The sequence below is a fragment of the Vulpes lagopus genome, chromosome 6 (assembly GCF_018345385.1).
Source record: "Vulpes lagopus strain Blue_001 chromosome 6, ASM1834538v1, whole genome shotgun sequence".
NCBI lineage: Eukaryota > Metazoa > Chordata > Mammalia > Carnivora > Canidae > Vulpes > Vulpes lagopus.
In genome coordinates, this window is record NC_054829.1 from 44,719,532 (window position 1) to 44,735,925 (window position 16,394).

Genomic DNA, 16,394 nt, shown 5'->3' on the forward strand with positions numbered 1-16,394 from the left:
TCTTGGCTCTGTAGTTCCTAACAATTTCTTCTTTTGAAGTAAAAAATTCCAATTCTAAATTCATAGTTCAGTTCACAAGCCATTTCTTACTTGACTTTTTTTTTTTTTCCTGCATTTGATACTGTTTGGCAGCCCCTTCTTTAAAAATCTTTTTTCCCCCCTGGGTTCGTTATATGTCATTCCGGGGCTCCTGATTCATCCTTTTTTAGCCTCTTTTCGTTTATGCCTTAAATGCTATTCCTTAGACTTTTGATTCTTGTTCTAGATCACCACCACTTCTCACTCTTGGGTAATTCCAATTCAATGATATATAAGTCCTTATCATTAGTCTGTATTTCTCAATCTGTTTACCACGTCTTTACTGTTGTCCCACAGATACCTGTGTGTCTTAACCCTTTTCCCCCTAGATCTGTTCTTATGCCTGTCTGTTGCTTACTCTGGTTAATTTCAGAGCCATCATCTAAATTCTCTAGGCTCACTCCTCTTTGTCCTTCCCTAACCAGTCAGTGTGTAAGCGCTGTGGAGTTGATCTCCCTATCTTGAATGCATTACTGTCCTTCCTTTTCTTTGCTCTTAATCTAGAAAACTACACTAACCTGCCTCCCTGATTCCAGCCTGTCTCCTCTCCTGCACCCCACGATGCTGCCACAGCAGACTTTGTAGAAGCACTCCAACAAGGTCCACTGATGTGTGTCTCCCAGCCCTGTCCCCAGCCCTCATGCTTTGATAAAACATTGAATTCTTCAGATATGCCAGGGTCAGGTTGCCACACATGGGTGCATGCTGCTCTCTTTGCATCATGTGCTCCCAGCCATCCTTCCTTACCTGGAATGTTTCCATTTCTCCTTGCAGGCCAGCATCAAGCTGGCCTCTGTGAAATCTCCCTTGTTCCACCCAAGGAGTACCCTCTAATCTCCTCTTTAATGTCACCACTGTAATTACAGCCTACCTCTATTGTGTCACATTGTACTGTATTTTCTTTTAAACCTCCTTTATTAGAATGTGAGCTCCTTAAGGGCAGGAAAAGGAACTTGATCCATTTTTGCATCTCCATAGCATAATTTTTGGCAGATGAACACTTAATAAATGTTTGTTGAATAAACTGCTTTTCAAATGACAAATTTATTGTATTAGAGATCAGACCTTCACTCCAAATATTCCTTACAAAAAGAGTTAATAGATTCCCAAGGATTTGTGGACTTCCAGGAGAGGTCAGTAAAGCTCCTTTCTGAAATTGCATTCAAAATTTGGTGTGGTTTGGAACGCCTGGGTGACTCAGTGGCTGAGCGTCTCCCTTCGGCCCAGGGCATGATCCTGAAGTCCCACATTGGGCTCCCTGCATGGAGCCTGCTTTCTCTCTACCTATGTCTCTGCCTCTCTCTGTGTCTCTCATGAATAAATAAATAAAATCTTTAAAATTTTTGGTGTAGTTTTGGCAAGTTATGTGGGAGTCTATTATGGAAAAAATGGTAAGAACCCTTCTTTCAGGGGAAAGAGCAACATCACTGAAGAATTTCTTGAATAATCAAAGAATAGCTGCCCAAGATTATGGGCTAGCTAAATTTATTCCTGTTTAAAATTCAAGGAGAAGGAGAGAGGTGTTATAAGTTATTTCATACAAAGATTTTTCTTAGCTTAATGTTTGAATAAATGTACTATCAAGATCCTGTTGCATTTTAAAGTGTATGGCAGTTCATGTCAAATCAGTGTATAATATTAAGGGACATGATGTCCAGATACAAGATCACTAACTCATTTGTAATTCCTGATATTTTTCTCCTTTCTTTGGTAGTACTAGGGTTCTTATCCTTGTGTGCTAGAAACTCAGTGTTGTCAATTGACACATTTAAGAAAACCAGACCACCAAATAAAAGCACAAACACTTTTATTTTTAACAGTAGTGTTTTGTTACAATTTAGTGAAACAACAAATAAATACATTCATTGGCCACAGCTATACTTTTACAACCAGTTTGAAACTGATTATATAGCTGAGAAACACTGTTAAACAATAAAAAAGGCAGCTATGCATAAAAAAGCCACTTTAGCTATAAATTACATCTTTCATAAAACTACAACCAGCTATAATGAGTGGTAAGAGTTTCAAAATTAATGACCACCCAAATGAAATGATAAAACAAGAACTGCTAGTCACTGTAGAATTACACACTTAAGCAATGAAATTCACTGTTCTAATTAATGAACCGAAAAAAGGTTTGAAATTGTCATCATGTGCTTCAGTGCAGGATGAGCAGGGAATCGGTAGCCCTTTGATTTCATCAACTCCTTTCGAGACCAAACTTAAAGTGCTTCTAGTGCTTTGGAATTTTTAAGCAAATATTGGGCCAGAAGCTTATCTTTCTCTTTGGTGATGTATTGTGGGAGATGTGTATAAGGAGACAAATGCAAGAATTCAGGTACCCTAGTCAGTGATAAGAATAAATATACAAATCTGAAATTTGGAAGAATCAACTAATGCAGCTGAAAGAACCAAGATATTTTACTTGGAATCTTTTTTTTTTAAAGTAATCTTTGCTTATCTGGTCAAATAGGAATGCTACCTAGGAAGGCCTTAGAAAAAATTTACCTTATTTACTTTGAACCCCAAGGATTCACAGAGATAATACATCTTTTCAGATAGTTCTAGGTAGATACCCAACATTATTAGGAAAATAAATAGTTGGCATTCTAAAAAGATCTAATAACTGAAGTTGTCCTCAAAATATACTCAGTTAAGTGCATGTTACCTTGTCACGTAAATATCAAGGTTAACTTCTGTAATTTGGTTATAATGAGAGAACTTAGAAACAAACCCAAAGTAACATTTATAACCATAGATTTATGCTTCTGATGGAGTTCAAAGTCATTTTGTATGGTAAAAAGATGGAATTTCTTTGGCTGTGAACCAGCCTCTCAAAAGACCAAAAATATTTAAAATTTCATTTGTTCCTGTTACGCTTGTGTGAGGTTACTAAATAAGCAATTATTAAAACATTGAATGGTATTTTTTTCATTGAAAGGTATTTTAAGAGTAGAAATAAAACATTCTAATCAAAGTAGAAGACAGAAAAGGACAGTTGTATTAGTTCAGTTCTGAAGAAATAGGTCAGCAGACAATTTTAAGTAGCTATTCATCTTTAAGGATGTTGTGACAACTTCCCAATGTTGCCTGTTTCCTTGGCATCTTGAGGTATTCAGCATCTACTTCTTTCCATATAGACACTGGTAGAAAGTGCATTTTAAGATCCTTTATTACCTTAGCCTACCATATATATATATATATTTTTTAGATTTGGGATAGGATATCCAAGACAGTTTTAATATAATTCTAGAAGTATTCCAATATTGTTAAACAGTGGATTTATACTTACCTATTTAGTACCTTTACGACAATTTGCTTATTTAGTGCTGGAATTAATTTGAATTAAATTTAATCTGGCTTTGCCCATATATAAGATATAAAAATGGGAAAACTAAAGGAGGAATTATATGTCTTACAAAGTATTGCACTTGAGTTTACTGCCATAATGTATCATGATTTAGTTACCTGAGGACAATCCTGATTCAATAGGTACAATCAGCTATATCTTGTTCAGCTAAATCCAATGCTTTTGAAAACGTATTTGTTTTAACTTAGAATTGTACATTTTATGAATAATTCTTAAATGCATCTGTAAACTTGTTTAGTCCCAAGAAGTTTCTACCAAAATCTCCCTATGCAAAAATCACTATTGCTTTCTTGAAGAATCATGCTTAAACTACTACAGATATCTTAATCAGATGAAGTAATCACTTGACCAATTCCACTCAAAGTAGCCACATAATTTTCACTGGTATACTTTCTTCTTGTAGAAATGGCTGTGGCTTTCCAAAGAACACTGCTGGTCATCACTGTAAAGGATTACTGTGGTCTTTTAAAAATGACCAAATAATTTCAGTTGGTATCTTACAATCATGCTTAAAAGAACTATCTTCAATGATTACACGTTTTTTAGATTTTAAAAAAGAATGATACATTGTTAACCTTAATCCTGTGCACTGTTCACACTAAAATTTTTATTGGGTAGGAATTCTACATAGAATATACCACTGAATATACAGGCTTTGATTTTTCATAGGAAAATTGCCTCCTAATTAGGTGTACAATATAGTATCCCAGTGTGAACACTGGAGTGTGACTTTGGGGACTGCAGTGTACTCTTTCAGAACAAAGATAAAAGTGCAAATATGCAAATACGCATTTGATGTTTCAAAGTCAGGATGTTTGCAGCCATCAATCCTTTTCTTCCACTCCAAACTTCCCATTTTACTTCATTTTGCTATGAAGAGGTCAAAAGTAACAAGTGTGTCCTCTGCTGAACACAGCCACATTTCCAGGCTTTGTTTTCAGTTGCAACAGATAATGGAATGTTTACGTAGATGGAATTTAAACACATTGAATATACACGTTCATGAAAAACAATGGAAGAATCATGGCTTGGTAATGCTTTCAGTTTTGTGGTGTTACATACAAGCTATGGTGATTGCTCATATCTAAATTGCTGCAAGTAAAGAGCAAAGGAGCAGTGTCTGTCACAGGTCCATTCAGGTGGGGAGAGACTGTGTAACTGTTGTTGCCACACCCAGTCATGGTGCCATACCAGCCCAAACCTTGCGAATTTGGTAAACTGCAACAAAAAAGGCAAAAAAGCCACAGGATTGTGAACAGGATATAGGTCACATTGACATGTTTAGTGTTCAGTGACTTTTATAATACAGTTATATCAAATATATTGAAATACATTCTTTGCCAAATAACACAATAGCTTTCTACAAAATGTAATGACTTTAATATCCTTGATTTTATATGACATAGTACAGAAGAATAAATACATCAGGACTTAGAACTTGATTATCAGATAATAATATAGTGCTTATTAAGGACTGGGTTGTATTCTAAGACATGTTTGTGTGTGTGTGTGTGTGTACAATCTTCACAAACCTATTTAAACTTCATAACAATCCTATTAGATAAATTCTATTACCACTATTTTACAGGTGAAAAACAGGCTAAAAAAGGCATCTAAGTAACTGTCCAGATGAACTGAGAATGGTTTTAGAGTAAGAAGAACACAAGTTTTCCTGTGGCACCTCAGCTTCCCCAGAGTTTCATGTAGGGTTTCTCAGTGGGTTTTGAATAGTACTATAGATAAGGAAACATAATCATGCTAATTGTATTCCTTCCCTGCTCACCAAGCTCTGCCAGCTTTGAACAAACATGGAATTCTGAAATGAGATGGTACCATTTTACGCCCAAATGTATTTCTTAAAGGTAATGCATAGGCTTAGAATTAGATGATAATTCTTTATAGTACAGGTCCCCACTATGGATGTAACATCTACTTTTCTAAAATCCAGTTTAAGTAATCTTATTTATTGACATTTGTCACCAAATCCCCTTTTTTCATATTTGGGTTAAAGCTTACATTTGTTCTTTTCAATCTATTCGGTACTAATCTAGTATATCTACCTTCCTTCTCTTGAACTTCCCAGTCTTGGCAAGTCATCGTCACTATCGTATCGTCTTGGATTGTCGAAAAAGTAAGCTCTGGAACTATAATTGTGACTATTTATCATGCCAGCAGGTGCCTGTGAACAAAGTATTAGATAACATATGAAGATTTACTTTTTAAGAAAGGAGGCTGAGATCTATAATGCTTTTTAGTCTTAAACTTTCCCCAAAAGAGAAAATCGACATAAATGTTCCATTATTATTTTTTTTAATGTTCTATTATTTTTAAAAATAAGGGAAACAGGCACTGGGGAATATTATGATATCATACCAAATTCTGGTTTAATCTCTGCGCCCGGAAAAAGAGTACCACTGACCATGCTGGCACATGTTCCCATAGAAAGAGGACCATTCCAAATACTATATACTCTTCTCCACTTATGTCTTCTATATGAGCCTGTAAACAGAGTATGATAGAGCAATTTTTAAATCTGTTTTATGTATAAGCAGTCAACTGCCACAATTAATTTGCCTCAGGTAGGGTAAGTTAAAACACATTAACTATAGGCACATAAATCTCTAAATTCATATTTAGTGGTTTTCCATATTTTCCATATTTAGTGGTTTCATATCCTTTAAAGGACATAAAAATGCTTTGATGTTAAATAGAATAAAAAGCTATTAACTTTTTCAATCATCAATTTATGAAAATATTTTAATATATCAATAAGTTGGAGTGATCTCATTTTTAGGCTGCATAGTCTGAAGAGAGTTAAAAAAAACTACTGGTTCTAGCTACTACATAGGTAACATACTACATAGCATTTACTGAGTTACATCTGTAGAGAAATGACACATGTTAAGTTGCTCAGCTCTGCTGTTATTTAAACATATGCTTTTGGGCCTCAACTTCATATTGAATTTGCTTTTATTCTACTAGATGTTGGGAGAGAGAAATGGCAAAAGGAGCAAGGACAATCTGCTACCTGGAACTACATAAGAAAATTCCTTTCCTTGGAGAAGGGGAAAAAAAATCTGTTTTCTTTAGAAAGGTAACTGAAATTCTGATAAAACGATATTCCAGAATGCCTTAAAGTCAGTACAAAGTTTAATACAAAGACATGACACGTAGCTATGTCAAATTGCACTTCTTAGGAAGGGGATGGAGAATGCTGGGAAGTTAAATATGATAGTTAGAATACTGGGAATTACTACAGCAAACAGCTGGGTACCCAAGGAGCTATGAATGCTCTCCCATTATCATGACTGATAATATCCAATTTTCATAAAAATCCCTTAAATATCTAAAACCGAACCAAATATTTAGGTTATATGTAGGTCTCGGGTTTGAGAGAATAAACTCCATCCTTACAAATTAAAAACATACCCATATTCACTAGCTAATGACAGGCAATCTATTTATCTAGAGATATTTTTATTTTATTTATTTATTCATAAGAGACATAGAGAGAGAGGCAGAGGCATAGGCCAGAGGGAGAAGCAGGCTCCCCGCAGGCAGCCTGATGCAGGAGTTGGTCCCAGGACCTCGGAACCAGGCCCTGAGCCAAAGGCACTCAACCACTGAGCTACCCAAGCGCCCCTATCTAGAGATATTTAAACACTATCCTTGAAAAATTAGTAAAATAGGTTTATGACCAATAGGTTTATGGAAATATTAGTATCATCTACAAAAAAAAAAAAGAAAGAAAGAAAATACTCCTTTGGGAGAAGTTCTCTCTGAAGAATGATTTTAAGTGACACATGTAAATGAGGATATTTGAGCACAGAACTTTATGATTACTGTTAGTAGCTGGAGATAAGTGTTTGTAAGTCAAACACTTAAAGTGTTTTCTTAGTTAAGGCTAATTTTATTATTATATTATTTGATTAGCAATACATGTTAGCTACTTACCTTATCTGAAAGATTATCCCAGCCATAATTAAATGGACTTTCTAATGTATCCTGAGATATCGTGATCACCACTAAATTATAACATGCTCTTGAAGAATAGAGAAGAATGACTACAGAGCCTACGACAACAGTCTGGCACAGAGACATACCCTAGAAGAGATAAAAACTCATCATCATGACACTGCACATTTGTCATGACAAACTGTTATCCAGATACAACACAGTCACCTCTTGCAATGCACTCTTAGAAAATACTGAGTGAGCACCTATTGAAATAAACTCTTGATTATCTTGCTTTACAATGCCTATTCTTGGAATCATTTGTGTTTAAACTACCCTATTAATACAAATAAGTAATTTGTCAACTTTCCTAATGGCAGCTGGAGGGAGATTTTGTCCTGCCAAGGTTATCTTACTCCCTTAAGTAATATATGAGCAAATAAGTTGGCAAAATTGATACTAATGAGGGAAGTAGTTTAGTCATAATAAGAAAAGAATGGGAAATAGAAGCATTATTTCATTTCATACACTTAATTTCTAATGAGGTACAAAATTAGAATAGAAATAAGCTCCTATGTTATTTGCTTCTTTCTATTAAAGAGTTGATGTTAGTCCCTTAATGACGTCATTATGTTGAGAACAAAATGATATAGGCACTCAAATGCATGTTCAAATCCATAATATTTTAATACCAAGGATTCAATTGTTTCCCCAGATAGAAAACCATACAATTTAGTACTCACTCACAATTTAGTACTCACATTCTATTGAAGTATATGTACTGGAGAAAAGTGTAGTATAATCTTTTTTACAGGGATTTGTAACCTGGGGTTTGCATTTCAACAATTGGTTTCCTTGGTAATCCTATTTATCTTAAACATTAAAAACGTTATTCGGAGAGGTGACACAATTGCCAAAGAGCCCCATTGCAAAAAACACCAATGTGGTGTTTTGAAAGTTTATGTTCTGGTTGTAACAATGATGGCATTTAGCGCACAAGGGTGGGGGATGCTAGATGATCAGTAATCCTCAGGAGAGTTCTCCACATGAGAGAATTCCTTTCTGACCGTCATAACTTTCCAGTATCCTCTTAGATATTCATGAAGACCTAAAAAATCCTTTTGTAAAGATCTGAGCCAAAACCTAATTGTTTTATATATAAATAATATTTATGTTTGCATAGTTTAAATAGATGCCAACATTTCCAGACACATATATATCATGTAAACTGAGGGAACTTTTCCTTTGTTTTGTTCAGAACTTTATCAAGAATGGTCAAATATTTCAGAAAATCATGAAACTGACAACAATACTGTGTGTGGTATGTAAGGCGCCAACACAATACCCCTGTAACAATCTGTATTTATACTTGTCCCATTCAGTTTCCCATTCAGTTTCTATGTATAGCTAACAAGCATCTGACTAGTACATCATGTCCCAAAATTTACATATTGAAATATTTGTTAATTACTTTCCTTTTATTTCCTCTTTATATACTGGGTAATTATGTTGAATTTTTGAAGTTATGTTTGTAGGCAGATTAATAATTTGTTAATTGCAGGATAGAAAGAGTTTATTAAAAATACTTAGAAGAGTGTGATGGGTTTGGTAGGATTAAGAGGATTATTATAACTGATTTCTTTATAAGAACACCACATTTTAGAGGTACATAAGAAGAACTAAAAGATAAAAGATACCTTGAAAGATGTTGAAAGGGTACCTTTTTTGAGCTTACTCACTACCATAACAAAAAGTATATGTGACAATAAATAAACCCTAGCAAGACTAAAATTTTCTAAAGTCAAGGCTATAATTTTCTACAGTGTGCATTTTTATTTTTGTGAATCCCCAAAAAAGTTGTTAATAAAAAAGCTAATCTAAAACCAATCCAGATCCAATTTTAAAAGTACTATATTATTAAAGAAACATTAGGTAACAAGAAGTTAGAATGCTGTAAGCATTACCATTCCTTTAATCATAAGTAACTTTACAGAGAAATAAAATGACTACTAAAAAGACATAATAGGGAAAGACTCTGCTTATACCTGTAAATACTATAAAAACTAAAAAAGTGAGAAAAGAGCAAAGAATCAATAACACTGAGGCTATTAATAAAATAAAACAAAATTACAGCTAGATTACATACATATAACAATGAAAGAAGCCCACTAATTTAGAAAACAAATTAAGATTGTTCAAGCAAAGCACAGGATTACAAAACAAAACAAAACAAATGGAAACTGTTGTCAAAAAGTTAAAGAAAATCTTCCTAAAATGAATAGAGTCATAATAGGCAATTCTCCTCAGGAGCAATCCTCAAGGTATCTTTCTCCCTTCCTCCATCTCTGACACCTACACCACTTTTTCAGTAATTCCATTCCAGACAAGGGAAGAGTTACACCTCACTCCAGGATGCATATTATTAACACATTGGTATGCATGTCATTGACTATAGTTCAGTATTTGTTTACAGGTATTTTTAAATACAGATATGCAGAAACTTCAACTTACCATTCACTGAGTTTTGATAAATGTGTATACCAGTATAACCAAATCTCTACCAAAGCAGAGAATATTATCATCACTCTAGAAAGTTCCTCACACCCCTTCCCATCACCCAAAACCTCAGAAATGTATACTCTTCTGCTTCTGTTTTTACCACAACTTAGTTCTGAACTTCATATAAATGGGACCAGAGAATATGAACTCTTGTGGTTTCACTCAGCATGTTTTCTGCTTCATCCATGTTGTCGGATGTTTCAGTAGTTTGGTCTTTCTATTGCCGAGGTAGATAATTAGAATGACCAACTCCGGGGATCCCTGGGTGGCTCAGGGGTTTCGGGCTTGCCTTTGGCCCAGGGCGCGATCCTGGAGTCCCGGGATCGAGTCCCGCGTCGGGCTCCTGGCATGGAGCCTGCCTCTCCCTCTGCCTGTGACTCTGCCTCTCTCTCTCTCTCTCTCTCTCCCCCCCTATGTCTATCATAAATAAATAAATAAATCTTAAAAAAAAAATGACCAACTCCTTCTGGTTTGCTCAAGAGTTTCCTAGTTTTAGCACTGAAAAGTCCCACATCCCAGAAAACTTCTCAGCCCCAAAGAAACCAGGACAGTTAATCACACTAATTTCACTGTATAATTACATGAGATTGTTTCTATGACAGTTTCTTCTCTTGATGCACATTTTCTATAAATATTCTTATAAAATCTTTTTGTGAACATGTGCTTTCACTTCTTTGTGGTAAATGCCTAAGAATGGAATTACTGGGTCATATGGTAGGTATAAGTTCAGCTGTAGAGGAAACTACCAGATCTTTTTCCAAAATGGATGTACAATTTTACACTTCCAATAAAGTATGAGAGTTCCAGTTGCTCCACATCCTAGTGAACATTAGGGGTTTTCAATCTTTCTAATTATAGCCATGCTGGTAGATGTGTAGTAGTATCTCATTTTGGTTTTAATCTACATTTCTCTGAAGACTGCGTTTGGCTTATTAGCCATTTGTATTATCTTCTTTGTGAAAAATCTATTCATATCTTTTACCACTTCTAAATTGTTTTTTTTTAATTGAGTTGTAGGAGATCTCTATATATGCTGGAAATAAGTCCCTTGTCAGAAATATGTATTGCAAATATTTTCTTGAAGTCTGTGGTTTGCCTTTGCATTTTCTTAGACTTTTTTTTTGGATGAGAAAGTTGAACTTTTAATTAAGTCTAATTTATCAATTTTTTCCTTCTGATTACTTTCTATGACCCAAGACATCTTTGCTTACACCCAAGTTGTAAAAATATTCTTCTGTATTTCCTTTTAGAAGCTTTAGAGTATTTTCATTTATTTTTAGGTCTATGATCCATTTTGAAATTTTTTTGTATGGGTATAGTATGAGATGGAGTTAGGGGTTCATTTTCTTTCATATGGATATCCAGTTTTTCCAGCCTTATTAGTTAAAAAGCTTTCATTTTCCCTTTGGATTGCTTTAGTACTTTTGTCAAAAATCAAAAGATGTTACAAATGTGGATTGATTTCTAGGCTTTCTATTCTGTTCCATTGATCTGTTTGCCTCTTTTATGCCAGTCATACAGTGTTTTAATTATTGTAGCTTTATACTAAATTTCAAGGCTATGTAGTGTAAGTCCCCTGCTTTTTAAGGGTTTCCTTCTCCATTATTCAGTATAATAGCCATTAGCTACATGTGAGTATTTACATTCATATTAAATTAAAATAAATTACTTACTTGAGAGAGAGATAAAGAATGAAAGAGCACGAAGGGGAGGCTGGGGCTGAGGGAGAGGGAGAGAGAAAGAGAGAAGGAGAGGAGAGGGAGTAGCAGACACTTCACTAAGCAGGAAGCCCAGTGTGGGGCCTGATTCCAGGACTCTGAGATTGGACCCTGAGGTCAGGACCCTGAGATCAGGACCCGAGCCAAAGGCTGACACTATCAATTGTGCCACCCAGGCACTCCCTATAAAGGACTCTTAACTACAGGAAACATACTGAGGGTTGCTGGAGAGGAGGTGGTTAGGAGGATGGGGTTCTGGGTGATGGGTGTAAGGAGAGCACATGATGTAATGAGCACTGGGTGTTATATGCAACTGATGAATCACTGAACTCTACCTCTGAAAGTAATAATATACTATATGTTAATTAATTGCATTAAAATTTTTAAAAAATTAAATGATCAGATCTTCTGTCACAATAGCTACCTTTCAAGTGCTCAAATGTTACACATGGCTCGTTACCACACTGAATAATGCAGATATAAAATACTCTCATCATTGCACAAAGTTCTGTTAGAGTACTACTTTAGAAGTATTTTTAAGTCCTTTTCATTTCCACATAAATTTTAGAATAAAGTTGCCAATTTCTGTTTTAAAGAAACTCATGGTAGAGTTATGATTAGGATTTCTTTGAATCTGTAGATTATTTTGGGAAGAATTGCCATCTTAACAATACTGCATCTTCCAATCCATGAGCAATTGTCTCCATTGATTTAAGTCTTCTTTAATTTCTCTCAGCAATATTTTGTAGTTTTTTCAGTATAGAGGTATCGTATTTTGGAAAATTTGTTCTGAAGTATTTTGTTTTTTTATGCTAATATAAATGTGTGTTTTTAAAAATTTCATCTTCTAATTATCCGGCCTTGGCTATATATAAAAATACAATATAATTTTATTATATTTTTTAATTTTTATTTTTTATATATTTTTTATATGAAAATACAATATAATTTTTGTATTTTGAACTTGTATCCTGAGAACCTGCTGCATTCACTCATAAGTTCTAGTAGTTATTGAGTAGTTATTTAAATATATTGTCATTTAAGATGTTCTACCAAAGCAATTCTGTTGTCTGCAATTAAAGAGTTTTACTTTTTTATTTCCAATTTTATACTTTAAAATTTTTTTTTCTTGGAATATTGAGTAGAAATAGTGAGAAGGAGCATCATTGCTTTGTTCCCAACCCTAGGGACAAAACAATACTTTAAGTATGATTTCATTGTATATTTTTTATAGATGCCTTTTATCAGATCAAGGAATATTCTTAATATTCTATATTCTGTTTGTTGTTTTAAATCAAGGAGGGTGCTGAATTTTGTCAAATGTATTTTCTACAGCTATTCAAATTGCTATTTGTTTTATTCTCTTCTCGGAATGTAGTGAATTAAATTGATTGATTTTCAAACGTTAAACCTATTTTACATTCCTGGGATAAACTCTTCTTGGTCATGATTTATTATCCTTTTTATATGTTGCTTAGATTCTGCATCTTTAAGTATAAGGGACACTAGTTTGTGATTTTTGTTTTGTAATATCTTCGTCAAGTTTGGTACCACAGTAATGCTGTCCTCATTAAATATATCAGAAAGTGTTCCTTCTTTTTTTTTTTTTTCAAAAGAATTTGTTTAATATTAGTATTATTTTTTCTTTAAGTATTTGATAAAATTAACTAGTGAAACCATCTGAACCAAAGAGTTTTCTTTGAGGGAAATTTCTGATAACAAATTAAATTTCCTTAATAAGCACAGGGTTATTCAGATTTTATATTTTGCCTTCTAACAATTTGTTAAGTTGTATTTTTAAAGCAACTTGTCCATTTCCTTTAAGTTGTCAAATTTGCCCACGCAGAGTTGTTCATAATATTCCTTCATTTTTCTTTTAATGCCTAGTAATATCTATAGTGATATTCTCTCTTTTATTCATGGTATTGGCAGTTTGTTTTTTCACTCTGCTTTTTCCTGTACACAAAATTTGTCGATCTATTCACAAAATTAACTTTTGGCTTTAATTTCTTTATTGTTATTTTCTGTTTCACTGATTTCTATTCTTATCTTTATTATTGCATCCTTCCACTTATTTTGCCTACTTTTCCAAATTAACTTTGTCCTAGTTTCCTCTTGTAGTTTCTAAGGTGAAATCTTAGGTTACGATTTTGTATCTTTCTTCTATTCTAATATATAGCATTTAAGGATATATTTTTTCTCTTCAAGCACTATTTTGAGCAACATCCTACAATTCTTGGTATATTGTATTTCATTTTTCTTCTACATGAAATATTTTCTAATTTCCCTTGTGATTTCTTCCTTTTCCCATGAGTTATTTAGAACTATGTTGTATAATTTGGAATTATAAAATTTGGAATTTTAGACATCATAATGTTATTGATATTTAACTGCCTTATGGCAAGAGAACACTCTGAATCCAACTCTTTTGAATGTATTGATACTTGTCTTATGGTCCACTGTATGGTTTATTTTGATGACCATTTCCATGCTCAGTTGAAAAGAATGTGTATTCTCCAGTTACTGAGAGTCAATTAACTCAGGGGTTGATAATGTCGTTCAGAGTTTTTGTACTGATTCTTTGTTTTCAATTGTTGAGGGTGGGGCATTAAAATCTCCAACTATAATTGTATAGATTCCCCACCTCCTCTATTTCTTCCTATTTGGTAAATCTTTTTTCTACTTTATTCCCTACTGTTTTGGATTCATGTGCATATTTATAATTTTTAAAATTTAAATTCAATTAGCCAACATATAGTACATCATTAGTTTCAGATGTAGAGTTCAATGATTCATCAGTTGCATATAACACCCAGTGCTCATCACAAAACGTGCCTTCCTTAATGCCCATATTTATAATTTTTATCTCTTTCTGATTAAATGTACCTCTTTATATTTGGTTATATTCTTTGCTTCCTGATGAAAGGTATCTTTATATCTGGTAATATTCTGTCTTTAAGTCTATTTTATCTGATGTTAGAGGGCCTTTTATGCATACTGAACGCAACGTAGTTTCCGTCTATTTTTGATAGCTGTATCTTTTTTTATAAAGTGCCATTTTGACAGTCTCTACTTTTTAATGGGAATGTTTGGTCCATTAACATTGAATATAATTGGTGATATGTTTGGATTTAGACCTTACATTTTACTGTTTTTCTGCTTGTTCCTCTTGTGTTTTGTTGTTGGTCTTGTTTGTTTTTCCTCTATCTCTTATGTCCTGTGTTCTTTTGGGTTAGTTTAATATTTTTTAGAATTTCATTTATCTTTTGGATTTTTAACTGTTCTTCACTAGTTTTTGTTTTTGCCTTAAATGGTTGCTCTAGGGCAGTAGTTCTTAAAGTGTGGTCAAGGGACCTTAAAGACCAAAATCAAAATGACTTAAAAAAATGATTTAACAAAGACACTGAGATGTTATTTACCTATTGTACTGTAATTCTCTTTTGAATGTACAACAGAGTTTTCCAGACTAAGTGATGTCAACACTTTGTGTGCATGTGTATTCTTGTGTTTTCTTGAATTCCTATAATAATAGTATTAGCGTATAAATAGGTGCATTTTCAGAGATTAATTTAGCTTGTTCTTTTACTTTTACTGGGTTCTTACTAGGTTTCTTTGGTTATACCTGCTGTATCTGCTGAAACCCCATTATCACCCAATAAGTAGTTATTTTGAAATCCTTGTATCTCCATGGAAGTACAAGAATTGGTACTCCTGATAGATTTGTTTTACTATATTTAAGAACTTTCTTCAAAAAACTTAAAAAACTTTAAATTTGATGTTAAACTCGTTTTATAAATTAATCATATATTACTCTAAAATGAAAAAATATTTTTTCATATTTAAGAATGAATTATTGGCTTAAGAATGGGGAATTATTTTTTAATGGATATAGAGCTTCAGTATGGGATAATGAAATGTTCTGGAGATACATAGTGTTGATGGTTGCACAACAGTATGAATATACTTAATGCCACTGAACTGTACACTTAAAAAATAATATGTATATTCTACCACAATAAAAAATATCTTTCTCAACACACATCTCTGTTTACCTCTAAGATGCTGAGAAAGATGAAAGTGATTAGAATTCTATGACTCAATAAAGAAAGGAATCTACCTCAAAGGAACTGGATGAAATTGATTTCTGTTTTGTTTCATCAAATAAAATGTAATGAAAATTATCTTTCGGGGATCCCTGGGTGGCGCAGCAGTTTGGCGCCTGCCTTTGGCCCAGGGAGCGATCCTGGAGACCCGGGATCGAATCCCACATCGGGCTCCCGGTGCATGGAGCCTGCCTCTCCCTCTGCCTGTGTCTCTGCCTCTCTCTCTCTCTGTGACTATCATAGATAAATAAAAATTAAAAAAACAAAACAAAACAAAATTATCTTTCAATAGGCTTTGCAAATGTTAATAATTTACCTTATTGTGTCTTCTATGACGGAAACTTTTTGAATAGTATATGGCCCAATGAGGCTACAGCATCATCTTGAGACCAATCATTCAGAGTTTAAAAGCAAAAGGAATGGAAAATTTAAATGCAGGTGTGGTTTTAAAATACCAAAAGTTGTTTTTATAACTTTCCAAACCAGAAATGAAAAAGTCATTCAAACATTTCACAGACTACATTATTATACTGCATTGGCTAATAAAGCACACACAGTAGCTGAGAAACCAGTAAAGTCTTATACAGCTGACATTGCTGAATGCCTACTGGA

General features: G+C 33.7%; 1 protein-coding gene across 1 annotated transcript in view; it reads right to left on the reverse strand.

Moving 5' to 3' along the window:
• Positions 1-1,914: 1,914 nt before the first annotated feature.
• GPR137C (G protein-coupled receptor 137C) overlaps positions 1,915-16,394 on the reverse strand; it is a 66,591-nt gene continuing 52,111 nt past the window's right edge. Inside the window, exons 4-7 of the mRNA XM_041757919.1 lie at positions 7,403-7,552; positions 5,822-5,947; positions 5,509-5,627; positions 1,915-4,666 (exon numbers count right to left, since the gene is read on the reverse strand). Of these exons, the coding sequence (XP_041613853.1) occupies positions 4,489-4,666; positions 5,509-5,627; positions 5,822-5,947; positions 7,403-7,552 (573 nt within the window). The 3' untranslated portion in view covers positions 1,915-4,488. The remainder of the gene's footprint in view (positions 4,667-5,508; positions 5,628-5,821; positions 5,948-7,402; positions 7,553-16,394) is intronic.